The sequence below is a fragment of the Oncorhynchus nerka genome, linkage group LG8, assembly GCF_034236695.1.
Source record: "Oncorhynchus nerka isolate Pitt River linkage group LG8, Oner_Uvic_2.0, whole genome shotgun sequence".
Taxonomy (NCBI): domain Eukaryota; kingdom Metazoa; phylum Chordata; class Actinopteri; order Salmoniformes; family Salmonidae; genus Oncorhynchus; species Oncorhynchus nerka.
Window position 1 is genome coordinate 48,028,755 of NC_088403.1, and position 27,264 is coordinate 48,056,018.

The 27,264-nt window shown below is 43.7% G+C and overlaps 1 protein-coding gene across 1 annotated transcript in view; it reads right to left on the reverse strand.

The window, feature by feature from the left end:
• The window catches only part of nlgn2a (neuroligin 2a), a 207,252-nt gene that overhangs the window by 66,909 nt on the left and 113,079 nt on the right, over positions 1–27,264 (reverse strand). The window contains exon 4 of the mRNA XM_029666732.2: positions 15,082–15,231. Within this exon, the coding sequence (XP_029522592.2) occupies positions 15,082–15,231 (150 nt within the window). The remainder of the gene's footprint in view (positions 1–15,081; positions 15,232–27,264) is intronic.

A 27,264-nucleotide genomic window follows, 5' to 3' on the forward strand; every position in this document is an offset into this window, starting at 1 on the left:
ATCATGGGCATTAAGATGGAGTTGGTCCCCTCTTTGCTGCTATACCAGCCTCCAATCTTCTGGGAAGGCTTTCCACTAGATGTTGGAACATTGTTGCGGAGACTTGCTTCCATTCAGCCACAAGAGCATTAGTGAGGTCAGGCACTGATGTTGGGCGATTAGGCCTGGCTCGCAGTCGGCATTCCAATTCATCCCAAAGGTGTTCAATGGGGTTGAGGTCTGGGCTCTGTGCAAGCCAGTCAAGGTCTTCCATACCGATCTCGACAAACCATTTCTGTATGGACTGCTTTTTGTGCACAAGGGCATTGTCATGTTGAAACAAGGAAGGGCCTTCCCCAAACTGTTTCCACAAAGTTGGAAGCACAGAATCATCTACAACAGGTATTCCCAAACTGGGGTACGCGCAATGCCGTCGGGAGTACGTCAAATAAATATGTGATTCCCATATGTTTTATTAAAACGGCAGTCCCGTTCTGTGAGCTTGTGTGGCCTACCACTTCACGGCTGAGCCGTTGTTGCTCGTAGACGTTTCCACATCACAATAACAGCACTTACAGTTGACTGGTGCAGCTCTAGCAGGGCAGACATCTGACGGACTGACTTGTTGGAAAGGTGGCATCCTATGACGGTGCCACGTTGAAAGTCACTGAGCTCTTCAATAAGGCCATTCTACTGCCAATGTTTGTCTATGCAGATTGCATGGTTGTGTGCTCAATTTGGACACAACTGTCAGCAACGGCTGTGGCTGAAATAGCCGATTCCACTAATTTGTAGGGGTGCATACATACATACGTTTATATAGTGTGTTATGTGACTCATGAAGCACATTTTTACTCCTAAACCTATTAAGGCCTGCCAATAACAAAGGGGTTGAATACTTACTGACTCCAGACATTTCAGCTTTTCATTTGCTATTAATTCCACTTTGGTATTATAGGGTTTTGTGGGTAGGCCGGTGACAAAAAAATATAAATGTAATCCATTTTAAATTCAAGCTGTAACATAACAAAATGTGGAAAAGGTCAAGGTGCGTGACTACTCTCTGAAGGCACTACTTTGTCTCTACAGACAGGGGTTAATTAAGTCAGAGCATACTGCCCACCGAGGAGGGATACACAACCTTCAGAGAGCCCTATCACAATCCAACCATCAAAACTCCTGTGGCTAAGTCTAGGTATCAAATGGCACCTTATTCCCTATGTAGTGCACTACTTTTGACCAGGGCACAATATTGGGAATTGGGGGCCATTTGAGACACTAGCCTCTCTCTCCAATTAATCACACAGTAGGTGTCCTGTCATTCTGAAAGCTGATTGGCTCACAGAGCCGATTCCCTGTGCGAGGGTGCCAAGTTTAATAAGCATCGTCAGCATTGGTTGTTTTTAACAGTAGCTATATTCATTAGCTAATGTACACTCCAGAGAGAGAGAGAGAGACTGAGTATTATACTGTAGGAACAAAAAGGGACAAACCCCAAGGGCAGCATTGTTAGAGCTGTGGTTAAGTAAGCGAATAAAATCGATGTGTTCTGGTCGCAGAAACAATAAAATAGATCTCGATTGAGACACGACTTCAGTCTCCTTCATAACGACAGTGTATGCAGTTGTTTTTGTGTGTGCGTATTTGTGTAAGTGTGTGTGTGTGTGTGTGTGTGTGTGTGGGGGGGGGTGTTCACACGTGTATATGCGTGTGTCTGTCTACCGCGCTGCTCTGCTGCTTTCCTGGTCTCCGAGCGCAACGTGACGCGAAGACAAACTTTGGGCAAACGCACCGGTACATATCAACCCTTCCCTTTAGGTTAGACTAAGTAACTGAGGTTCGTTTAGGCAGCCTGATTGGCAAGGGGTGGTTCCTCCTAGATTCAGCAGTTAATTTGTTTATTAGCTTCAACAGCTTGCTAATGAGATGCCTATGCCGCCTGCTGCCTGGTGCTTTCTGCCTAGTGAAGAGAGAGAGGTAGGAGGATCACAGGTGTGTAACACTATACAGATGAAGTCGGAGGTTGGAGTCATTAAAACCCGTTTTTCAACCACTCCACAAATGTCTCAAACTATAGTCATTTTTTCCAACAATTGTTTACAGACAGATGATTTAACTTACAATTCACTGTATCACAATTCCAGTGGGTCAGAAGTTTACATACACTGAGTTGACTGTGCGTTCAAACAGCTTGGAAAATTACAGGGAATGATGTCATGGCTTTATAAGCTTCTGATAGGCTAATTGACATCATTTGAGTCAATTGGAGGTGTACCTGTGGATGTATTTCAAGGCCTACCTTCAAAGTCTTTGCTTGACATCATGGGAAAATCTAAAGAAATCAGCCAAGAAAAAAGACCTCAGAAAAATAATTGTAGACCTCCACAAGTCTGATTCATCCTTGGGAGAAATTTCCAAACCCTTGAAGGTACCACGTTCATCTGTACAAACAATAGTACGCAAGTATAAACACCATGGGACCACGCAGCCGTCATACCGCTCTCCTAGAGATAAACGTACTTTGGTGCGAAAAGTGCAAATCAATCCCAGAACAACAGCAAAGGACCCTTTGAAGATGCTGGAGGAAACAGGCACAGAAGTATCTATATCCACAGTAAAACGAGTCCTATATTGACATAACCTGAAAGTACGCTCAGCAAGGAAGAAGCCACTGCTCCAAAACCACCATAAAAAAGCCAGACTACGGTTTGCAACTGCACATGGGGACTATTTGGCCATTATGACCATTGTTATGTTTGGAGGAAAAAGCGGGAGGCTTGCAAGCCAAAGAACACCATCCCATCCATGAATCACGGGGGTGGCAGCATCATGTTGCGGGGGTGCTTTGCTGCAGGAGGGACTCGTGCACATTCACAAAATAGATGGCATCATGAGGGAGGAAAATTATGTGGATATAGTGAAGCAACATCTGAAGACATCAGTCAGGAAGTTAAAGCTTGGTCGCAAATTGGTCTTCCAAATGGACAATGACCCCAAGCATATTTCCAAAAGTTGTAGCAAGATGGCTTAAGGACAACAAAGTCAAGATATTGGAGTGGCCATCACAAAGCCCTGACCTCAAACCTATAGAAAATTTGTGGGCAGAAATTAAAAAGCGTGTGCGAGCAAGGAAGCCTACAAATCTGCCTCAGTTACACCAGCTCTGTCAGGAGGAATGGGCCAAAATTCACCCAACTTATTGTAGGAAGCTTGTGGAAGGCTACCCGAAACGTTTGGCCCAAGTTAAACAATTTAAAGGCAACGCTACCAAATACTAATTGGGTGTATGTAAACTTCTGAGCCACTGGGAATGTGATGAAAGTAATGAAAGCTGAAATAAATAATTCGCTCCACTATTATTCTGACATTTCACATTCTTAAAATAAAGTGGTGATCCTAACTGACCTAAGACAGGGAATTTTTACGAGGATTAAATGTCAGGAATTGTAAAAGAAAAAAACGGAGTTTAATTCAACGGCATATACAAAAGTATGTGGACTCCTATCTACTTTCAACTCCTTTCAACTCCTATAAACTCCTTTCAACTCCTATAAACTTTCAACTCCTATCTACTGCTATCAACTTTCAACTCCTATCTACTCCTATCAACTTTAAACTCCTATCAACTCTTATCAACTTTCAACTCCTATCTACTCCTATCAACTTTAAACTCCTATCAACTCCTATAAACTTTCAACTCCTATCTACTACTATCAACTTTCAACTCCTATCAACTCCTATCCCACTGCTCTGCATCTGTCAGCCTGTGGGCCGGAATACCAATACCTGTTGGGAGTGTGTGTGTGGCATGCGAATGTGTCGGTCTGTGTATTTCATGCATGTTTATGTACTGTATGTGTACATGGAGTGAGTGAATAAGTATGTGTGTGTGTGTGTGTGTATAAGTTGTAAGTGTGTGTACAGGTATGAGTAAGTGTGTGTGTGTGTGTGTGTGTGTGTGTGTGTGTGTGTGTGTGTGTGTGTGTGTGTGTGAGAGAGAGAGAGAGTTGTGTGTACATGATTTAAATCCACAATTTTCCTGACTTTAATTACAAGACGGTTCTGTCTGTGTAATGACCTGGGTGTGATTTGCATAGAGGGGAAGGAGGGCATGAGGTGTGTGTGTGTGTGTGTGTGTGTGTGTGTTTTTGTGTGCGTGTTTGTGTGTGGGGCCGAGTAAAGGGTGTAACTACAGCTGTGCAGCTGAGCACCCTATAGCGAGGAGACAGGTGATGGAGCGGACAGGGGTAGAGGGGGGCATGGCTCCGGTCACGGCCAGCCTAGGAGGTGCCCTACCTGGGGGGAGAGGGGCATGGGACTGGGGCTGGAGCACAGGCTGGAGCACAGAGCGATGGAAAGATAGCAGGTGCTAGAGCAGAGGCCAGGGTTTGGAGAGAGATGGAGGGAGAGAGAGAGAGCGAGAGAGAGCGAGAGGGAGAGAGAGAGAGAGCGAAAGAGAGAGAGAGAGAGAGAGAGAGAGAGAGAGAGAGAGAGAGAGAGAGAGAAAAAAGACAGAAAGAAAGAGAGAGGGAGAGCGCAGGTGTGGCCTGGACCTAGCAGCTGTTACGAGGCTGTAGAGGGATGAGGGCCAGCTTGTGTTTGGCATGTGTGTGTGTTTGTGCGTGTGTGTGTGTGTGTGTAAACCCATGAGTAACTACTCTCTCCATCGTCCAATCTCGCCGTCCATCTAGCCTCCTGTCCTTAGCTGTGTGGCTGTCTTCAGCCTTGTGCTCTCAAGGTCTGTGTGTGTCTGGTGTCCTCTTCTCTCGACTGTATATTATGGACGGTTACCGCGGGTTAAGTAGGAAGGGGTCTTTCCCTGTCAATCACGCAGCAGCCATTGGTCACATCCTTGACCTTGTCCTTCAGTGTTATTACCGTTCTTAATTTATGTGTGTGTGTGTGTGTGTGTGTGAGTGTTTGAGGAGTCGTGTGCACATGTGACATGACTAATACACACATTTGGCCATATGCATACGCACGCACACGCACACACACACACACACACACACACACACACACACACACACACACACACACACACACACACACACACACACACACACACACACACACACACACACACACACACACACACACACACACACACACACACACACCCCTCCCTTCCCCTCTCCCCTCCCCAGAAGCTGCAGTAGAGTAGTGGGGTAGCTGGAACTCCAGAGAGCCAGGGGAAAACCAGGGGGTAGAATAGAGGGAGTCAGGGGGAGAGAGAGGGAAGGCAGGGTAATGGTGTGAGGAAGGAGAGGTGATGGGGTGAATGTGTAACTAACGATCTGACGCTTAGGAGGATTTTTTTCCTGTATTGAAGGTGCAGTAGCCATGAAACGATCTCTGCTCACAATGGAAACAAATGGAAACGACTAACTGTTTACTCATGTTGTACAGTGCCTAGCGAAAGTGTACACACCCCTTTGACAGTCTTCACATAGTGCTGCCTTAAAATTAAAACCTAAAAAAGGGATCACATTTGATTTTTGTTCATACCGATCTGCACAACCTTCTCCACATTTTCAAAGTCAAAGAAAGTTATAGAAAATATTTATAATTAATATGTATTTATTTATTTTTGTCTTGATTGGGTATGTCTTCCCACCCCAGAGTCAATACCTGGTGGAAGCACCTTTGGCAGCCATGACGGCTGTGAATCGTTTTGGATAATATTCTACCAACTCTTAGGGAAACATATTGTCCATTGTTTTTATCAACACTGCTCAAGATCAGTACATTTGGTTGGGAATCATTGATGGACAGCAATATTCAAACCTTGCCTCTGATTTTCAAGCATATTTAAGGCTAGACAACTGAGACTGGACCACTCAGGAACACTACAAACCTCTTGGAAAGCCATTCTGGTGTATTTTTGGAACAAAAATGTGTGCAATTGTCTCGCTGAAAGATAAACTTTATCCCAGGGTTAAAATTCCTCAATTCTGACCTGGGCTTTGCTCCTTTCACATTTCTTCTGATCCTGACTGTCATGTATACTCCCTCTCTCTCTCCGGCCTCTAGGTCATCAGGCTGCTGATTATCCTGCACACCTGCCACCATCATTACGCGCACCAGCGCCTCATGACACTCACCTGGACTCCATCACCTCCTTGATTCATTTCCCTATATCTGTCACTCCCCTTTGGTTCTTTCCTCAGGTGCTATTGACTCTGTTTCATGTCGGTGCGTTGTTTGTGTTTTCGTGGTTATTGTTTTGTTTATTTATTAAAACACTCACTCCCCTGTACTTGCTTCCCGACTCTCAGCGCACTCGTTAAACTGACAAACTCCCCAGTCCCTGGCAATGACAAGCATACCCATAACAGGATGCTGCCACCACAATACTTGAACATGTGTTGTATTGGATTTGACCAAAACCTGTAGTTTTGAATTTAGGCCAAAAAGTGAATGCCTTTAGTGTGTTTCTTGCAGTATTACTTAACGGCTTTGTTGCAAACAGAATTAATGATTTGGAGCTGAGTTTTTAAAACTTTCTTTTCACTTGTCATACAGACCACTAATGTTAAGTGAATGCAATGTTGTTGATTCCATAGTATTTTCAAGTATTGTGGTGGCAGCATCATGTTATGGGAATGCTTGTCACCGTCAGGGACGTGGGAGTTTGTTAGGATCAAAAGAAATATGAAAGGAGCGAAGCCCAGGTAAAAAAATTAGAGTAAAATCCGCCTGTCTTCTGAAAACCTAATCCTGGGAAATACTTTTTTTCCGCTGGCAATTACACATATTTTTAATGCCAAAGACATTACCAGAATGGCTTTCCAAGATGTGTTGAGTGTTCCTGAAAGGTTCCGTTTCTGTCCTGACTTAAGTCTGCTTAAAATGATCTGAGACAAGGTTGAAATATCGCTGTCCATCAATGATGAGCTTGAGCAATTTTGACTAAAGCAATGTGTTGTCTAAGAGTTGTGCAAGGTTGGTAGATTATTATTCAAAATGATTCACAGAAGTAATGGCTGTCAAAGGTGCTTCCACCAGGTATTAACTCTGGGATGTGAAGACATACTTAATCAATACATCCTCATTTTATATTTCTTAGTAATTTGGAATAAAAAAATAAAAAAATCTTTCACTTTGAAAATGTGGAGTGGTTAAACCCAATTGAATCCCTTTTTTAGATGTAATATGTAGCGACTGTATATCAGTTGTGCATGGATAAAAGTTGCATTAAAAGTCATGCCTGGCTAGCTCAATAGGATCGAGGTTCGTTTTTACACAGCCACAAACCAGAGGCCTATGGGTCCTGGTCCAAATGTGTGCACTACACAGGGACTACGGTACCATTTGGGATGCACCCTAGCTTACAGTCCGACTCGTTAGTGGGACAAACGCAAGAAAGAGAAAGAGCTCACCATCTAACAGTCCAGGGCTGATTCAGTGAGTGTCAGTCTCTAGTGGTGATGTATGTCCTGATATGATGTACTATGTTTCTCCATTAGAAAGACGAGGCGTTTGCGATGTGATACATCTATCAGCATAATCTCACTCATCGGTCATCATTTCGACTGGCCAATGAGGGAGACAGGGACAGAGAAATGGAGGGAGACAGTGGGAGAGAGAGGGGAGGGAATGAGAGAAATGGAGAATAGCGGGTACAAAGAGGCTGGAGGGGAGAAGAGATGGAGGAGAGGAGGGGAGAGAGGAGAAAAGGAGAAAGAAGGGGGGAGTAGAGAGGTGAGGGGAGAAGAGATGGAGGAGAGGAGGGGAGAGAGGAGAATAGGAGAAAGAAGGGAGGAGTAGAGAGGTGAGGGGAGGGTAGAGAAAGAAGGTAGAGGAGAGGGGGAAGTGAAGGAGGAGAGACAGGAGGGAGAGGGGGAGAAGAGAGGAGACTGGGAGTACAGAGGTGAGGAAGAATAGAAGATAGGGGGAGAAAGGGAAGGTAGAGGAAAGGAGAGGAAAAGGGGAGGACAGGGACACTCAGAGGTGAAACAGCGTCTGGTGAACAATGAAGGGGAACGACAGACGTGACATCACTGGCGGGAGAGGAGGGAGAAGGGGGAAGTAATTAGGTGACTGTGTGTGTGTGTGTGTGTGTGTGTGTGTGTGTGTGTGTGTGTGTGTGTGTTTGAGAACATGTGTGGGTGTGTCTCATTCAGGCCAGCGGAGGTGCTAATCTCTTCTCCCAGAAAAAAGAAATCAGCCTAGTTATTACTGTCATCTCTCCCTTCTCCTCCCTCTCCTTTTCCAGACCTATCCCTCGTTCTCAAAGTCACACTGCATTCTCTCTCCTTCTCCCTCTCCCCTTGACCCTCTCTCCTTCTCATCTACCTCGCTCGATCTCTCCGCCGAGTCAAGAGGACTTTTCGCGTATCAATTCTGCCCAGGGTTGCCATGGAAACGGTCCGGATGGACTTGGTTAGGAGGAAGAAGAGTTGTGTGTGTGTGTGTGTGTGTGGAGGAAGAAGAGTTGTGGGGGTTCTCTCTGCTGGCGTCTTAATATCTCCTCTAGTCCTGTCAGGACACATTTCAAACCACAGTCTGGTCCATAGAACCCGCTGTCACTCACACGAAACACACTCGCTAAGAGGCCCCCCATGGAGCTAGCCTTTCTCTCACCAGGCAGTGTCCTGAATACGAATTCAGTTGACGCTGCGGTCGGTGTCTATGTGTGTGTGCCGATGTTCTGTATAGGATACCACCACTAGACTATGTTTGTGAATGTTTGTGTTTAATGTGAGGTGTATTCTGTGTGTGTGTGTGTGTGTGTGTGTGTATCCGTCCTGGCCCATATTGTATAATTGTACTGTGAATGAATGTGTGCTTCGCTGCAGATTTAAAAAGCAGCTCTGCAGGATTTATTTTTAGCATCACAGGCAAATGCAGCCTTTCTCCTCGCTCTTCTCTCTCTACCGCCTCTCTCTTACAGTACCCCCTCCATCTCATCTCTTTCACTCTCTTTTCTCATCTCTCAATGCCTTCTCTTGCCCTCTGTCCATTCACCTCCCCTCCATCTCTGTCACACCCACACCCACACACACACACACACACACACAAGTTTAACATCCTCTCTCCTTTTCTGCTCTACAATGTACGTCTCTAAATAGATGACTACTTTCTGCTCATCCCGCCCTCTTTCCATCTCTCCATCTCTTTCTCTCAGCATCTCTAGGCTACGCTATACTATGTACATCAATTATATATTTAACACAGAGGAAGGAATTCCCTCCTGTCGACAGGTGCAGGGCAGCTAGCCTGCAACAGCACTAACATGCTACTGTTAAGCTAAAAGCTATTAGCATATTCCTATGTGGCTTGTGTTGGAATGTAGCAATAGCGTAGAGTCAGCCATTGTAGCGCTATAGCGCTAACAGGTTACTGCTAAGAGCTACAGTATGTATGAGAATTCTATACGAGTGTCCACACTGTGGCTTGTGTATTGAAAAGTAGCGCTAGCTATATAGCAATAGCTACATACTGTATAGAGCCAGTGTACCGCTTTACAAATGCTACTGTGAAGCTAAAAGCTATAAAGAGACATTATTTTGTGAATTTCAACACTCTGGCACCATGCTACGGTAGCTTAGTAGAGTGGAGTTTTTACTGTGGTGTTACCATGGTAACCACTGTTGTCACTGCCGACCGGATGCTGGTCATGGTTTCAATCAGAGAGTCGGAAAGACGTGAGGTGCTGGTTTGTTCACATGCGCACACACACGCACGCACGCACGCACGCACGCACGCACGCACGCACGCACACACGCACGCACACACACACACACACACACACACACACACACACACACACACACACACACACACACACACACACACACACACACACACACATTTTAATCAACACTACAGACAGAGGGAGGTTGAGAGGTGGTTTAAATCAGAGAGAAGAGACAGACAGAGCAGGTTCAAACATGACACAGACACTGGTACAGGGAAAAGAAGTTCCTGAGGGATGGATGGAGGGGGGAGCAGAGGAGAGAGAGGAAGGGTGATGAAAGTCACCTGGTCAAAGATTGATGTGGAGACTGGGAGAAATATGAGAGCTGGAGCTGGTGACGTTTCAAATCCATGAATGATAGGCTACAGTACATGGTATACAATTAAGCAATAAGGCCCGAGGGTGTGGTATACGGCCAATATACCACGGCTAAGAGCAGCTCTGACGCACGACGCAACGCGGAGTGCCTGGACACAGCCCTTAGCGGTACTGTATTGGCCATATACCACAAACCCCCAAGGTGCCTTATTGCTATTATGAACTGATTACCAACATAATTAGAGCAGTAAAAATGAATGTTTTGTCATACCTGTGGTATAAGGTCTCATATACCACGGCTGTCAGCCAATCAGCATTCAGGGCTTGAACCACCCAGTTTATACAGTAATGTAGATCATGTTAAAGGGATAACTAAATGGTATACAACTAATGTCTTGATGGGATTTATTCTATGGTAATGGGGGATAAAAACCACCTGACACTAAGCATGTAGTTTAAAGGGATACTTCGGAATGTAATCAACTTCCCCAGAGTCATATGAACTCATGGATACCATCTTTATGTCTCTGTGTCCTGTATGAGGGAAGTTAGAGGTAGTTTCACGAGCCAATGCTAACTAAGTCTATGGGTATCTACTAGCATTCTAGTGTCGTGAAGTAGATAAAGGGCCTCATTGCCAAAATCCAGAAGTATCCCTTGAAGAGACAAACCTAAATGTAGTGGTTCCACAAATAAACGGTCTCTAAGGGGCTCTAAGTGAGAATGTGAATTCAGTGAATTCCAGGATTTACTCCTACCACTGTAGTCGGAGTATAACAGTGGTAGAGCTGCTCCGCGTTGCGTCGTGCGTCAGAGCTGCTCTTAGCCGTGGTATATTGGCCGTATACCACAACCCCTCGGGCCTTATTGCTTAATTATATACCATGTACTGTAGCCTATCATTCATGGTTGTGAAAGGTCACCATGATCAGCGTCTGAACTGAGATTACACGCAGAGCCTGACAACCTACACTGTTCAGGATGGACACACGTGCAGTACGCACTAACGCGCGCACACACACATGCATGTATACACACACACACTCGTTTCACATTAATATGTCATTCATCACATTGGATATACAGTATGAAAAATACATCTGTTACAATAAAGTGTGTGTGTGTCTATAACAGACTGTGGGAACAGACTATGGGAGGCACACAGTACAACATAGAGCCATGACTAGATGGAACTCTATTCCACATCAAGTGACTGATGCAAGCAGTAGAATCAGATTTAAAAACAGATAAAAATACACCTTATGTAACTGCGGGGACTGTGAAGAGACACACAGGCACACACACACACACACACACACACACACACACACACACACACACACACACACACACACACACACACACACACACACACACACACACACACACACACACACACAGGCACACACACACACACACAGGCACACACACACACACACACACACACACACACACACACACACACACAGGCACACACACACACACAGGCACACACACACACACACACACACACACACACACAGGCACACACACACACACACACACACACACACACACACACACACACACACACACACACACACACACACACACACACACACACACACACACACACACACACACACACACACACACACACACACACACACACACACACACAGGCACACACACACACACACACACACACACACACACACACACATGATAACATACGCAATATACACACACGTACATGGATTTTGTGTCGTAGATATGTGATAGTAAAGTAGTGGCCTGAGGGCACACACTTAATGTGTTGTGAAATCTGTTGTGAAATGTAATGTTTTAAATAGTACATAACTACCTTAATTTTGCTGGACCCCAAGGAAGAGTAGCTGCTGCCTTGGCAGGAACTAATGGGGATCCACAATGAATACAAACACAAACTTCTGAACGTTACAGGTAGTGTACAATACAGGCAGTGTGTACTGCTGCTTTTGTAAGCATGATGCTGTTGCCGTTGTTTTCAAAACCGGTACCCGGTTACCTTCATCGTTTTCGTGAGAGTCTCATCTTTCCATAGATGCAATCATATTATTATTATTAGATATTACTATTATTAGATTATCAGATTATTATTAGATCGTTACTATTATTAGATTATTATTAGATCGTTACTATTATCAGATTATTATTAGATCATTACTATTATTAGATTATTATTAGATCATTACTATTATTAGATTATTATTAGATCGTTACTATTATCAGATTATTATTAGATCGTTACTATTATCAGATTATTATTAGATCATTACTATTATTAGATTATTATTAGATCATTACTATTATTAGATTATCAGATTATTATTAGATCATTACTATTATCAGATTATCAGATTATTATTAGATCGTTACTATTATTAGATTATTATTAGATCATTACTATTATTAGATTATCAGATTATTATTAGATCGTTACTATTATCAGATTATTATTAGATCGTTACTATTATCAGATTATTATTAGATCATTACTATTATTAGATTATTATTAGATCATTACTATTATTAGATTATCAGATTATTATTAGATCATTACTATTATCAGATTATCAGATTATTATTAGATCGTTACTATTATTAGATTATTATTAGATCATTACTATTATTAGATTATCAGATTATTATTAGATCGTTACTATTATTAGATTATTATTAGATCATTACTATTATTAGATTATCAGATTATTATTAGATCATTACTATTATCAGATTATTATTAGATCATTACTATTATTAGATTATCAGATTATTATTAGATCATTACTATTATCAGATTATTATTAGATCATTACTATTATCAGATTATTATTAGATCGTTACTATTATTAGATTATTATTAGATCGTTACTATTATTAGATTATCTGATTATTATTAGATCGTTACTATTATTAGATTATCAGATTATTATTAGATCGTTACTATTATTAGATTATCAGATTATTATTAGATCATATTATTTTTTAGGCCAAACCGTTCAGATGCTACAGACGTTTTCGTGAGAAAAACGTTTTTTTTCCTGAACGTTTCATTCTCGGACAAACACCGCTGTAGCTCTGTAGCTTCCACCACAGATGCAGAAGGCCGCCATTGGCCAATGCTGGATATCGAGATCCAGCCCGTGCAAAATATCTCTAGTTTAAATTGACGGATTTTGATAGGGATTTTTAAAATTCATTTCTTAAATTGACGCACCAGTGCGTCAATAGACTCTCGAGGGTTAAATACTTAGGACATAGCATTAAATAGAACATGTATGATACATCTCTATGACTCAGTATCGCATACAGTATCGCATGAGTGCTCGTGGTTTCAAAAATGCATCTCATATCTGAGAAGTCCGAGACTTACTTTTAATCTACTTCTATCTACTTTTATCTTCTAAGATGAAAGTCGTGTGATCTATTTTCCTTGCTCTGCTCTGCGTTGGTGTAGTTAAAGTGAAAAATAGGGAAGTATATTTCCGACCCCATAAAGACGTCTTTAATTTGCATGACTACGACTCGCTCCAATATTTCTGTCTTGTAAAAAAAATATATATTTAGCAGTGAGCTCAGACTCTGTCTGCACACAAAGCACTTGCATCAGACCAGACCAATCGATGTCAGACCTTACATCAGAGGAACTCTGCAGACAAGAGCAATCAACAGTGGAATTACAGTATGTGGAGGAGAAACTTTGGAGAACACAGATAGTTGAGATATTTCCTTAGTATTGCAATTCTCCTTCGTTATCTTTTCCCATTTGTGATCAGTGAAGAGATGGAGGAAATAGATCATTTCAGATAGCTGGGAATACAGTGTGTGCGGGTGTGTTTATGTGTGTTTGTGTTGTATGTGTGAGTGTGCCAGACCTGGGCAGAAAATTGTTCAATTTGGTAGTTTATTTAAAAATGCAACTTTTCAAATACTCAAGGCAGTCAAATATATATAGATATCGATATAGAGATTCAACTAAAAGGCAACTATTTTCTTTGATATTCAAATAATGTGCTCAGAAAAACAAATAGTATTTGAAAGATATTTTGAATACCTTTAAGAAAACCAAATCATATTTAAAAGGTATTTGAATAAATGCAAGTTATTTAAAAACAAAAATACTTATTTGATGGTTGCCAAATATTTGCTGAAGAACCAAAAACTACAACAGTTAGTTGACTGCAGTCACTATTCCTCTTGTGTGAAGTACTTACAAAAACTCTCAGCTCATTACTATGCAATCACAAAAGTATCACGTAACAACATGCTCATAAAAATGTTGCTTGAAAAATAAGTGACAGTTTTATTGCACGGTTACAAGAACAGTGTTACTGAGAGAGCTAACAGTACCAAAACATGGCTAAGTGTCAAAAGAAAACCAAATATTAAAAAAAAGTCTTCTTGAATCAACTACAGCCAAGGTAGGTGGAAAATCATGTTAGTTTGAATTCGGAGTAAATGATCCCTTTAAAGATGGTATCGTGTGTGTTTGAAACAAGAACCCTGACCCTCAGATGGACAAAGACGTACAGAGTTGTTTCTGCTAAGTGTCCAACATCCTGTTCGCGACATTACCAAATGGCTTGGCATTACCAAATGGCTTGGGCATTACTCTGCAGTATCTTCAGGCATCGCGAAATGAATTGCGGCGTTCGACCTTTTCAGCGGCACGTTGGAACCGTCATGCAATAGTGGAGTGTCGCAACTTATTTATACTCATCATCTGTACAAAATAACATTGGCTAATTCGTTTGACTTGATTGTCTACGCCTGGGGCCTGTTCGTGGGAATTTACAGAACGTTCAGACAGAAATATATTGTGTCGATCAAGCATGACTGTCAGATGGACTGGAGTAGTATAGGTGATTGTGGGCGCTTTATTAATTCCATCTGTAACATGCAGTTCCAGACGCAGCCCAGCCTTTAGTTGATGGCAGCCAATCCAACAAAAAGTAGCCACTTCCTGAGATACTTAAAACTATAGTTATCCCAGGTCTGGTGTGTGCGTGCAATGTGTGTGTGTGTGTGTGTGTGTACACACAGCGGTAGTCAGAACTTACCGAGGACGCCCAGACGGTAGTTCATAGTGACCACGATAACGTTGCCGTAGGCGGCGAGGACACTGGCGTCAAACATGTTTCCGGTTCCTTCCATGTAGGAGCCTCCGTGGATAAACAGCATCACTGGCTTCTTCCTACGGTCACGGATGTCTTCAGACACACACACACACACACACACACACACACACACACAACACACACACACACACACACACACACACACACACACACACACACGAGGGAGACAAATAGAAATAGGAAGCCAATGAATGTTCCTCCATCACGAACAAAGATCAACTCTAAAGCCATGTACCTTTTAAAATCATCAGTGTGAATCCAGCTAACGGGATACAGTGGATTCTGTGAGGCAGTGTAGTAGATCTACTGTGTGTATATATAGGGGACTCTGACTTCAATCATGTTTTTTATGGTGGTGGTAGTCTGTCTGTCTGTCTGTCTGTCTGTCTGTCTGTCTGTCTGTCTGTCTGTCTGTCTGTCTGTCTGTCTGTCTGTCTGTCTGTCTGTCTGTCTGTCTGTCTGTCTGTCTGTCTGTCTGTCTGTCTGTCTGTCTGTCTGTCTGTCTGTCTGCCTGCCTGTCTGTCTGTCTGTCTGTCTGTCTGTCTGTCTGTGTGTGTGTGTGTGTCTGCCGAGCACCTGGGTTGGAGGATAATTAATATGAGGGCGCAGCGGAGCAGAACGGTAACATAAATAACCACTATAGCATCAGCTTACCAGAGAGAGAGGAGGGAGGGAGGGAGGGAGGGAGGGAAAGGAGAGGGAGGAAGAGAGAGAGAGAAAGAGAGGGAGGGAGAGGCAGGGAGAGGGAGGAAGAGAGAGAGAGATAAAGATAAGATAAGTTATTGGTTGCCAAGTCTGGCTCTATGAAACACAACATGCCATTAAATAGAAGAACTCCCTGCTGTAACACGCATGTACACATGTACTGAAACCCACATACACTGATTTTACTAAACATTAGGAACACCTGCTCTTTCCATGACATAGACTGACCAGGTGAATCCAGGTGAAAGCTATGATCCCTTATTGATGTCACCTGTTAAATCCACTTCCATCAGTGTAGATGAAGGGGAGGAGACAAGTTAAAGGATGATTTTTAAGCCTCGAGGCAATTGAGACATGGATTGTGTATGTGTGTCATTCAGAGGGTGAATGAGCAAGACAAAAGATTAAAGTGCTTTTGAACTGGGTATGGTAGTAGGTGGCAGGCACCGGTTTGTGTCAAGAACTGCAATGCAGCTGGGTTTTTCCCGTGTGTATCAACATTGGTCCACCCCCAAAGGACATCCAGTCCAGTTCATGCCCAACGAATTGAGGCTGTTCTGAGGGCAATTCAATGTTAGGAAGGTGTTCCTAATGTTTTGTACACTCAGTGTAGATTCAACAACAGACGTACATAACAATGACAGTACACAAGGGGCGGATTCATTACGCCGATCCTGTTGTAAGCCAACAGAAAGGAACGGGGAGGGACCTACCTGAATTTGTCCAATAGAAACTCTCATTTTAGTGTGCCATTTTACAACTGGTTGGACTAATGATTACAACCCAGCACACACATACACAAACTGACACACAAACACAGACAAATACAGTTTGATTTCTCCTTTCCTTCCTTCCCTCGCTCTATTTCTCTCTCGCTCTCCCCATCTTTCCCTCACTCTCTCTCTCTCTCTCTCTCTCTCTCTCTCTCTCTCTCATCCTCTCTCCCTTCTTTGTCTCTCTCCCCCCTACCTCCCCATCTCCCTCCCACCATCTCTCTCTATCTCTCTCTCATTCACTTGAACAGCAGCCATTCCATCACACAAACTAACTCTCATTGACTGTTGCCATGGAGACATATTGCAGTCACACATCTCTAACCCCTTGACACCCCTCTGCCATGTCTCCACCTGAAACTCATTTCATTATCCACCAATGACCACCTGCACATCCTATTACACACACACACACACACACAGAGAGACAGAGAGACAGACAGACAGAGAGACAGAGAGACAGAGAGACAGACAGACAGACAGACAGACAGACAGACAGACAGACAGACAGACAGACAGACAGACAGACAGACAGACAGACAGACACACACACACACACACACACAGACGCACAGACGCACAGACGCACAGAGACATACACAACCAGACAGACAGACACACACACACAGACCGACATACATGCATGTAAGCACGCATGTTAGGAAACACGCATGCACCGGGCACACACACAAGCACGTTCACCCACCCAATCCACATAGACTGATATGAGCAGAGCTGGCCTCTATCATCCATGGATATGTTACAGGCACAACAACACAGACAGACAGCACAATGGCCCCCAGGGGATGCAATCTACCTCCCTCTCTTTTCTCACTCGTTTTTCGCCCTCTTTCCTCCTCTATTCCACAGCATCCATCTCCTCTCTCTTTCTCGAACCAACTAACTCAGCACCAAATAACATGTCCCTTTACTAAAGCCCCACAATACTTAAAGCCCTACAATACCTAAAGCCCTACATTACCTAAAGCCCTGCAATACCTAAAGCCCCACAGTACATAAAGCCCTACAGTACCTAAAGCCCCACAGTACCTAAAGACCTACAGTACCTAAAGCCCTACAGTACCTAAAGCCCCACAGTACCTAAAGCCCTACAGTACCTAAAGACCTACAGTACCTAAAGCCCCACAGTACATAAAGCCCTACAGTACCTAAAGCCCTACAGTACCTAAAGCCCCACAGTACCTAAAGACCTACAATACCTAAAGCCCTACAGTACCTAAAGCCCCACAGTACCTAAAGACCTAGAGTACCTAAAGCCCTAGAGTACCTAAAGCCCCACAGTACCTAAAGACCTACAGTACCTAAAGCCCTAGAGTACCTAAAGCCCCACAGTACATAAAGCCCTACAGTACCTAAAGCCCTACAGTACATAAAGCCCCACAGTACATAAAGCCCTACAGTACCTAAAGCCCTACAGTACCTAAAGCCCCACAGTACATAAAGACCTAGAGTACCTAAAGCCCTAGAGTACCTAAAGCATTACAATACCTAAAGCCCTACAGTACCTTAAAGCCCTACAGTACATAAAGACCTATAGTACCTAAAGTCATACAATACCTGTAACCAGAGTATTAGAGAGAGAGAGAGAGAGTGGAGAAAAGAGAAAGAGGGAAAACAACAGAAAGACAGGAAAACGAGAGAGAGAGCGAGCGGGTGGAGAAATTGTTTATTTCACTTTTGTATATTATCTACTTCACTTGCTTTGGCAATGTTAACATATGTTTCCCATGCCAATAGAGCCCCTTGAAATGAATTTAATTGAATTGAGAGAGAGAGAGAGAGAGAGAGAGAGAGAGAGAGAGAGAGAGAGAGAGAGAGAGGAGAGAGACAACCTGAGGGACAGCCAGTGAAAAGCGCAATGTCAATAATATTTCCTATTTAGTTTTGACTGGTCTACTACTATTGCTTTAATGTATTATTATTCTCATTAATATTGTTGTTGTAGTTGCTGTTAATGTTAATCTCATTTCCACTACTACTATTATTATTGCTGTTGGATCCACCATTTTTGTTATATGTATACTTTGACAATGTAAGTAATTTAACTTGCCATATCAATAAAGTTGATTGAATTGAATTGAGAGAGAGAAAAACCAGAGGAAAAAGACAGAAAGAGAGGGAAAAGATAGAAAGAAACAGAGAGAGAGAGAGAGAAGCTGTCGATGTGTGTTACCCTGAGGACTTCAGTCTGTCTGGCTGATCCTCTCAAGCAGAACCAAGACAAGGGATGATAAGCCCCAAATTTCTGTTTAGCGTTTAGCCACGACGACACGTCCCACCAACGTTTACTTCACTTCACCAACCAGCGGGTGTGTTTGTTAGTTTGTGTGTGTGTTTCAGAGAAAGCGATCCTGTAGACACTGATCTAGGACCAGTTCACCCTTCCACAAGTCATGACAGTTTCTATTAGGAGGAGAAATGCAAATCTAACCTTAGATCAGTGTCTAGGGGCAATTTCAACATCCTACTCCCTAAAACTGATCTAGGACCAGTTTACCCTCCCATGAGTCATGACTGTTTCTATTAACGTGGCACAACACCTCAGATCAGTGTCTAGGGTTTCATCCTACTCCCTGTTATTCCGTATCTCATCTGCTCTATGCTTCTTTCTCATCCAATTACAACCACCAAACAAACAAGATAATGTTAGTGACTGTTGTTATAACGGTTATGGTTGTGTTATGGACCAAACCAAAGCTTCAACCACAGCTTCTAGCATAGCAATATATTTACTATTATCATTCCATTTCTATTTCTACAACCAATGCTTCCCCTAAAGCTTCCCCTAAAGCTTCACCTAAAGCTTCCCCTAAAGCTTCACCTAAAGCTTCCCCTAAAGCTTCACCTAAATCTTCCGCTAAAGCTTCCCCTAAAGCTTCCCCTAAAGCTTCACCTAAAGCTTCCCCTAAAGCTTCCCCTAAAGCTTCACCTAAAGCTTCCCTAACTTAGCTTTCCTAATTTACCTATGGATGTAGGATCTTAAATTGACCTGTTGTGTGCTTAATGTTAGTTGTTGGGCAATTAGCTGGACAAAAGTAGCCTACATGAAAAGTGCAACACTGAATATAACCGTGTGTTAGTGTGCGTTTTCGGTGAATTTCAGCAAAAAAAAAGAGTGGTCAAATTAAGATCGGTACTTGGGTATAGACTAGGGAGTATTGCAGAGAGCTATAGGGTACAAATGGAATAGTGTATCCAATTGAATCCAATCCATGCCGAGAATATGTATGTATTTATAATGGGAGTTAGATAGCACTAGGAGATCCTATCACTCCCATCAATCTGTGTGCAGAGACGAGAGTCTCAGGTTTTCCACACACAGACGGATAACTAAAACAATATTGAATCAAATTGGAATGAAACAACAACACAAACGATAGGAATGATATTTTCTCAACAATATAATTTCCAATATACCGTAGGCCTCATGCCGTTTTTCCTCCTGTGTCTATGAATACGAATGACTGGGAGAGATGGGTGATGGAGGCTGTTGCGTTGGTGGGATATGGAAAGGTACTGTATTTAACTGGAGTGGTTCTCAAGGGGACAACATACAAATCAAATTATAAAGCATAGACAAAGTAAAATGATTGGTGGAAAGACGTGACAGCGTGTCTATCGAATTCAAAGATAGTTCTGTCCCACCCTGATCTGTTTGTGATTGACTCCACCCTCCTCCAGGTGTCGCCCATCTTCCCCATTATCCCCTGTGTATTTATACCTGTGTTGTCTGTTTGTCTGTTGCCAGTTCGGCTTGTTTGTCAAGTTAACCAGCGTTTTTGTGTCTCAGCTCCTGCTTTTCCCAGTCTCTCTTATTCTCCCTCTCCTGGTTTTGACCCTTGCCTGTCCTGACTCTGAGCCCGCCTGCATGACCACTCTGCCTGCCTCTGACCCTGCCTGCCGACTTGTACCTTTGCCCCTCCTCTGGATTACTGACCTCTGCCTACCCTGACACTGAGCCGGCCTGCCGTCCAGTACCGTTGCCCCACCTCTGGTTTACTGACCCCTTTCTGCCTTGACCTGTCTATTGCCTGCCCCTGTCGGATAATTAAACCATTGTTAATTCGACATTGTCCGCATCTGGGTCTTACCTTCATACCTGATAAGTTCAAATAATACACAGAAATATACATCTGCATTGCTTGCTGTTTGGGGTTTTAGGCTGGGTTTCTGTACAGCACTTTGTGATATCGGCTGATGTAAAAAGGGCTTTTTAAATAAATTTGACTGAAATAATTACGTCTATTTGGATGGAATGTTGGGCTTTGGGAAGGTATCTAGGACAACTGGAGTGGCCAAACAAATACTGTAGTGTAGAAACCTTGCACTTAAAAATAAACATGGATTTAAATGAAGTTGACAAGTGAGTGCATTCAATTCCATAAGCAATTATTTTGTTTCCGTTTACTATTGTTTCGCATTATTTCACAACCTGTTGTACGTGACTGTTATCTCCATAGATGTGTGTGTGTGTTTGTGTGTTTGTGCACACATGCAAGTGCGTGTGTGTGACCTCTCTAAGGAGCCTCCAGACAGCATAGTGATGAATGAGCAGTGATGAGATGCGTGGAGACGAGTCTAGCTACAGACCAATCAGATCACAGCCTCATCAAGGCTCCCTCTCTCTGATTAAACACTATGGATCAGAGCAAAGGTCGTACGGATCACTAGCAGGAGAGGAATGAGGTGTCAAAATCAAATCAAACTTGATTTGCCACGTGCCGAATACAAGTGTAGACTTTACCGTGAAATGCTTACTTACAAGCCCTTAACCAACAGTGTAGACCTTACCGTGAAATGCTTACTTACAAGCCCTTAACCAACAGTGTAGACTTTACCATGAAATGCTGACTTACAAGCCCTTAACCAACAGTGTAGACTTTACCATGAAATACTTACTTACAAGCCCTTAACCAACAGTGTAGACTTTACCATGAAATGCTGACTTACAAGCCCTTAACCAACAGTGTAGACTTTACCATGAAATGCTGACTTACAAGCCCTTAACCAACAGTGTAGACTTTACCATGAAATGCTGACTTACAAGCCCTTAACCAACAGTGTAGACTTTACCATGAAATGCTGACTTACAAGCCCTTAACCAACAGTGTAGACTTTACCGTGAAATGCTTACTTACAAGCCCTTAACCAACAGTGTAGACTTTACTGTGAAATGCTTACTTACAAGCCCTTAACCAACAGTGTAGACTTTACTGTGAAATGCTTACTTACAAGCGAGGTGTGGATTTTTAATGAGGGTCGGATACGGACAAAGAGAGGGAGGGGAGATAAAACTGTCAAAGAACCCTGTGAGAGACACACAAACGCACACACACACACATCAAATTCAAATCAAATCTTGTTGGTCACATACACATGGTTAGCAGATGTTAATGTGAGTCGAATATCTAACAAGTAATCTAACAATTTCACAACGACTTCCTTATACACACAAATGTAAAGGGATGAATAAGAATATGTACATATAAATATATGGATGAGCGATGGCCGTGCGGCATAGACAAGATGCAGTAGATGGTGTAGAGTACAGTATATGCATATGATACGAGTAATGTAGGACATGTAGACATTTTTAAAGTTGAGTTATTTAAAGTGACTAGTGATATCTTTATTAAATAAATGTATTACATTTATTAAAGTGGCCAGAGATTTGAGTCTGTATGTTGGCAGCAGCCTCTCTATGTTAGTGATGGCTGTTTAACAGTCTGATGGCCTTGAGATAGAAGCTGTTTTTCAGTCTCTCGGTCCCAGCTTTAATGCACCTGCACTGACCTCGCTTTCTGGATGATAGTGGGGTGAACAGGCAGTGGCTCGGGTGGTTGTTGTCCTTGATGATCTTTTTGGCCTTCCTGTGACATCGGGTGCTATAGGTGTCCTGGAGGGCAGGTTTTGCCCCCGGTGATGCGTTGTGCAGACCGCACTACCCTCTGGAGAGCCTTGCGGTTGTGGGCAGTGCAGTTGCCGTACCAGGCAGAGACACAGCCCGACAGGATGCTCTCGATTGTGCATCTGTAAAAGTTTGTGAGTGTTTTAGGTGATAAGCCAAATTTCTTCAGCCTCCTGAGGTTGAAGAGGCGCTGTTGTGTGGGTGGACCATTTCAGTTTGTCCGTCATGTGTACGCCAAGGAACTTAAAAATGGACACCTTCTCCACTACTGTCCCATCGATGTGGATGGGGGGATGCTCCCTCTGTTGTTATCTGAAGTCCACGATCATCGCCTTTGTTTTGTTGACCTTGAGGTTGAGGTTATGTACCTGACACCACACTCCGAGGGTCCTCACCCCCTCCCTGTAGGCCATCTTGTCGTTGTTGGTAATCAGGCCTATCACTGCAGTGCCGTCTGCAAACTTGATGATTGAGTTGGAGGCGTGCATGGCCATGCAGTCCTGGGTGAACAGGGAGTACAGGAGAGGGCTGAGAATGCACCCTTGTGGGGCCCCAGTGTTGAGGATCAGCGGGGTGGAGATATTGTTTCCTACTCTCACCACCTGGAGGTGGCCCGTCAGAAAGTCCAGGACTCAGTTGCACAGGCCGGGGTCGAGACCCAGGGTCTCAAACTTAATGACGAGTTTTGAGGGTACTATTGTGTTAAATGCTGAGCTGTAGTCAATGAACATCATTCTTCCTTAGGTATTCCTCTTGTCCAGATGGGATAGGGCAGTGTGCAATGTGATGGAGTGGGTCTAAGGTGTCAGGTAGAGTGGAGGTGATATGGTCCTTGACTAGTCTCTCAAAGCACTTCATTATGACAGAAGTGAGTGCTACGGGGCAATAGTCATTTAGTTCAGTTACCTTAGCTTTCTTGGGAACAGGAACAATGGTGGCCATCTTGAAGCATGTGGGCAAAGCAGACTGGGATAGGGATTGATTGAATATATCCATAAACACACCAGCCAGTTGTTCTGCGCATGCTCTGAGGACGCGGCTAGGGATGCCGGCAGCCTTGCGAGGGTTAACGAGTTTAAATGTTTTACTCACATTGGCCATGGTGAAGGAGAGCCCACAGGCTTTGGTATCTGGCCATGTCAGTGGCACTATATTGTCCTCAAAGTGAGCAAATAAGTTGTTTAATTTGTCTGGGAGCAAGACATCGATGTTCGCGACGGGGCTGGTTTTCTTTTTGTAATCCGTGATTGACTGTAGACCCTGCCACATACGTCTCGTTTTTGAGCCGTTGAATTGCGACTCTACTTTGTCTCTATACTGACACTTTGTTTGTTTGATTGCCTTGCGGGGAGAGTAGCTACACTGTTTGTATTCGGTCATGTTTCCAGTCACCTTGCCATGATTAAAAGAAGCGGTTCGCGCTTTCAGTTTAGGGAACATCACTGATGCACTTGCTAATAAACTCGCTCACCAAGTCAGCGTATACGTCAATGTTATTGTCTGAGGCTACCTGGAACACATCCCAGTCCACGTGATCGAAGCAATCTTGAAGCGTGGAATCCGATTGGTCAGACCAGCGTTGGACAGACCTGAGCAAGGGTGTTTCCTGTTTTAGTTTCTGTCTATAGCCTGGGAGCATGCTGAATTTAGGAAGCCTTGTTCTCAGATTAGCTGTGTTAAAATCCCCAGCAACAATAAATGCAGCCTCAGGATATATGGTTTCCAGTTTACATAGAATCCAGTGAAGTTCTTTCTGGGCCGTCGAGGTGTCTGCTTTGGGGGGATATACACGGCTGTGACTATAATCTAAAAGAATTCTCCTGGGAGATAATGCGGTCGGCATTTGATTGTAAGGAATTCTAGGTCAGGTGAACAAAAGGACTTGAGTTCCTGTATGTTGTGTTATGATTAAACCATTAAACCATGAGTCGTTAATCATAAGGCATACATACCCCCCTTACCAGAGAGATGTTTGTTTCTGTCAGTGCGATGTGCGAAGAAACCGGGTGGCTGTACCGACTCTGACAGCATATCCCAAGTGAGCCATGTTTCCGTGAAACAGAGAATGTTACAATCACTGATGTCTCTCTGGAAGGCAACTCGTGCCCTAATTTCGTCCACCTTGTCTAGAGATTGGACATTGGCGAGTAATATGCTCGGAAGTGGTGGATGGTGTGCTCGCCTCTTAAGTCTGACCGGTAGGCCGCTCCGACGGCCTCTCCTGCGGCGACCGCGCTGTTTTGGGTCGGCCTCTGGGATAAGATCCCATGTCCAGGGTGGAGATCCGAACAAAGGATCCGCTTTGGGAAAGTCATATTCCTGGTCGTAATGTTGGTAAGTTGACGTCACTTTTATATCCAATAGTTCTTCCCGGCTGTATTAAATAACACTTGAGATTTTCTGGACTAACAATGTAAAAGATACATAAAAGATACATAAAAGAACAAATTACTGCATAGTTTCCTAAGGACCTGAAGCGAGGCGACCATCTCTGTCGGCACCATCCTGGCAAGGTTGTGGAGGATATGCGATGGAATGAGTGCATAAGAAGAAAAGAAGGGGAGGAAGAGGAAGAGAAGGGGTGATGGCGGGATTAACCGAAGAGGAATTAGGCTTTTAGGTGATGGCGGGGTTAGCTGAAGAGGAATTGGGCTTTTAGGTGATGGCGGGGTTAACCAAATAGCAATTGGGCTTTTAATTGGGCTGGGGAAAACAGATTAAGAAAATTATGTGGGGAAAAGAGGGGGTGGGGACAACAGTGTGTGTGTGTGTGTGTGTGTGTGTGTGTGTGTGTGTGTGTGTGTGTGTGTGTGTGTGTGGTGTTCTGGATCAGTATACCATAAGATGCTGTGTGTGTCTTAGCTTCCCCTCCACTCCATTTCTGTAATTGATCCGTTTTTTAAATATAAAAAAATATTTAAAAAATTGGCCTCATCCAAATGCTATTTCTAAAGCCCGGAGAGAGGCGGAAGAAGAAGAGACCGTTGAGTGTCAGGATTGCTACAAAGAGCTGAGGCGATGGGGAGGAGAACGACGGAGAGGAGAGGAGTGACAGCAACACAAATATGAAAAGTGTAGGAGAAAGTGGGGATTGCTCAGAGCGCTAAAGGGGAGGAGGTGGAGAGGGAGGGGGCGAGCGGGCGGGCGTAGGAATGGAGGATGGGGTAGAAATAGAGAGAGCGAGAGAGGACAGGGAACATACATTGTAACAAAGACAAGTGGGTATAACACAATGGCATCCGGTGGGAGACTTGATAGACAGGGAGCAAATAAAGTATCAGCTACAGGAGGCCAGACAACGAACAGAGAGATCAGGAGAGAGAGAGACTAGCACGAACAATATAGAGATCAGAGAGAAACAGTGGAGGGAAAGGAGGGAGCGATGAAGGGGGTGAAGGGCTGAGTGGTGGAGGCAGACAGCAAGAGAGGGGAGAAAATAGTACACTTGTTTTTGAAGCTGCTATGAAGCCGTTGACATCGGATGGTCTTTGTTGGAAGGGGGCAGGGTTTTGTGCTTTCTCTCTCTTTCCACTCTTTCTCTTTACCACCATTCCCCAGTAAGCCTTCGTTCTGTCTTGAAGTTGCCTAAGCTAGGCTGAAACTGAAAGATCACTATCTAGGCTGCTGATCACACCAGAAAACAAGTCAGAATTACTACTAGGCTGAGTAGTATTGTCCTGTTTCTGTTACTGCTTTTTTTTGTCTAAACCCAGAGCTGAATAGTGCATGTCATTTTCATCTGTTCTGTTGGAGCAGACAGACTACAAATCAGAGGCAGGAAGACTTCCCATGATCCCTGCTGTTACCACTAGATAACAACAACACACAGTACTCATTCTCCAAAGATTTTCTGTTAACATACAATATAATTTTCACTGTTTTCACGCACATACGCACACACACACCCTCAGTGCTGGTCTCTTCTCTGATGTGTCTCCCAGGGCTGTTCTCCCATCAGCAGTCATGTAGTGTGTGTGTGTGTATCTCCCAAGCAGGCACGCAGGGTCTACTCTGATTTCCCAGCAGTCAGTTGGTTCAAGGATCAGCCCACCACTGACAAGCCAGCACAGGGTGTGTGTATGTGCGTGCATGTGTGTGTGTCTGTTCTAGCTTGCCTGTGTGTGTGTGTGTGTGTGTGTGTGTGTGTGTGTGTTTGCCTGTGTATGTGTGTGTGTGTGTGCATGTGTGTGTGTGTGTGTGTGCATGTGTATGTGTGTGTGTGTGTGTGTATGTGTGTGTGTGTGTGTGTTTGCGTGTGTATGGGTGTGTGCGTGTGTATGCGTGTGTGTGTGTGTCTGCACTAGCGTGCCTGTGTGCACACCCACACCGTCCCTAATCGCCAGTCATTCAAACACACACATTTGCCTCAAACAAAGATTCCCATGAAGTTCTCCTTAGGGTTTTATCTAACATTTCTTTTGTATTAAATATTCTTGGAATGTTCTCCTAACATTCACTATAATCTTGTGCACAACATCTGCAACAACCACCACAGAACATTCCCCAAACGTTCTCATTAGGGTTCCAGGTAATGTAATAAATAACACAATGTAGCAGAGATGTTTTCCCAGCGAACCAAAAAGCCACGGAGGTAGGATGAGGACAACACCTGCTCCACTACCTCTATCGGCTGAGCCCAATCTGTCAGAGTCGTTGTCAGTCCATGAAGAGGCTAGCATGTTAGCATGTCAGCCCATG